Genomic DNA, 1,313 nt, shown 5'->3' on the forward strand with positions numbered 1-1,313 from the left:
CTTTGCTTAGAGGAGTCTGTCTTAACTTCTCCCTGACTTTTCATGTTTCTGAACAGTTTCCCTGTGCTGGGAAGCAGCAAATGCCCAACAGCAGCTACGAGACCCAGTTCCTCCTCCTGGCATTCACAGACAGGTGGGAGCTGCAGCTCCCGCACTTCTGGCTCTTCCTGGGCATCTCCCTGGCTGCCCTCCTGGCCAACAGCCTCATCCTCAGTGCCGTAACCTGTGACCACCACCTGCACACCCCCATGGGCTTCTTCCTGCTCAACCTCTCCCTCACAGACCTGGGCTCCATCTGCACCACTATCCCCAAAGCCATGCACAGTTCCCTCTGGGACACTAGGACCATCACCTACACAGGATGTGCTGCACAGGTCTTTCTGCTGTTCTTCTTCCTTGGAACAGAGTTTTGTCTCCTGACCATCATGTGCGACAACCGCTACGTTGCCATCTGCAAACCCCTGCACTACGGGACCCTCCTGGGCAGCAGAGCTTGTGCCCACATGGCAGCAGCTGCCTGGGCCACTGGGTTTCTCTATGCTCTGCTGCACACAGTCAATACATTTTCCCTGCCCCTGTGCCAGGGCAATGCCCTGGGCCAGTTCTTCTGTGAAATCCCACATATCCTCAAGCTCTCCTGCTCACACTCAGGTTACCTCAGGGAAATTGGGCTTATTGGGGTTAGTGCCTTTTTAGTGTTTGGTTGTTTTGTTTTCATTATTTTCTCCTATGTGCAGATCTTCAGGGCTGTGCTGAGTATCCCCTCTCAGCAGGGACTGCACAAAGCCTTTTCCACCTGCCTCCCTCACCTGGCTGTGGTCTCAATCTTTGTCAGCACTGGCATGTTTTCCCACCTGAAGCCCCCCTCCATCTCCTCCCCATCCATGAATCTGGCTCTGTCAGTTCTGTACTCGGTGGTGCCTCCAACCCTGAACCCCCTCATCTATAGACTCAGGAACCAGGAGCTCAAGGATACCCTGAGGAAAATGATGACTGGATGCTTTTCAGGAGCCAACAACCTGCCTCTTTTCTTCTGCAGAACACTCATTGTGTAACCCTTTACGGGCCCAGCCTGCCTTCTAAAGCTTTTGAGAGTGGTGGTGGGGGAGTCTTCTTATATTTTTTTCCTCTTTTAATGTTGTTAACACAGAAATTTATTCTTCATCCCATACCTAATTCACTCTATACCTCTTTGTTTTGACCCACAATTGTGTAAATGAGGAATCATTCTCTGTGTGCATTTAAACAAATTAAAAGCTTGTGCAGCAAGTATTCTTCAAATATCCTGCCTTTGTTATTCTGTACATGAGGAA

The 1,313-nt window shown here is 50.3% G+C and overlaps 1 protein-coding gene across 1 annotated transcript; it reads left to right on the plus strand.

Annotated features, from left to right (window-relative positions):
- Window positions 1-317: 317 nt before the first annotated feature.
- LOC113979398 (olfactory receptor 14C36-like) lies at window positions 318-926 on the plus strand (the record flags this gene model as incomplete). Its single annotated transcript, XM_027706800.1, has 1 exon — window positions 318-926. A coding segment is annotated over exon 1 (609 nt), but the record flags the coding sequence as incomplete, so codon positions are not given.
- Between the last annotated feature and the right edge of the window lie 387 nt (window positions 927-1,313).

The sequence above is a fragment of the Neopelma chrysocephalum genome, unplaced genomic scaffold (assembly GCF_003984885.1).
Source record: "Neopelma chrysocephalum unplaced genomic scaffold, ASM398488v2 Primary Assembly neopelma1_78952, whole genome shotgun sequence".
Taxonomy (NCBI): Eukaryota; Metazoa; Chordata; class Aves; order Passeriformes; family Pipridae; genus Neopelma; species Neopelma chrysocephalum.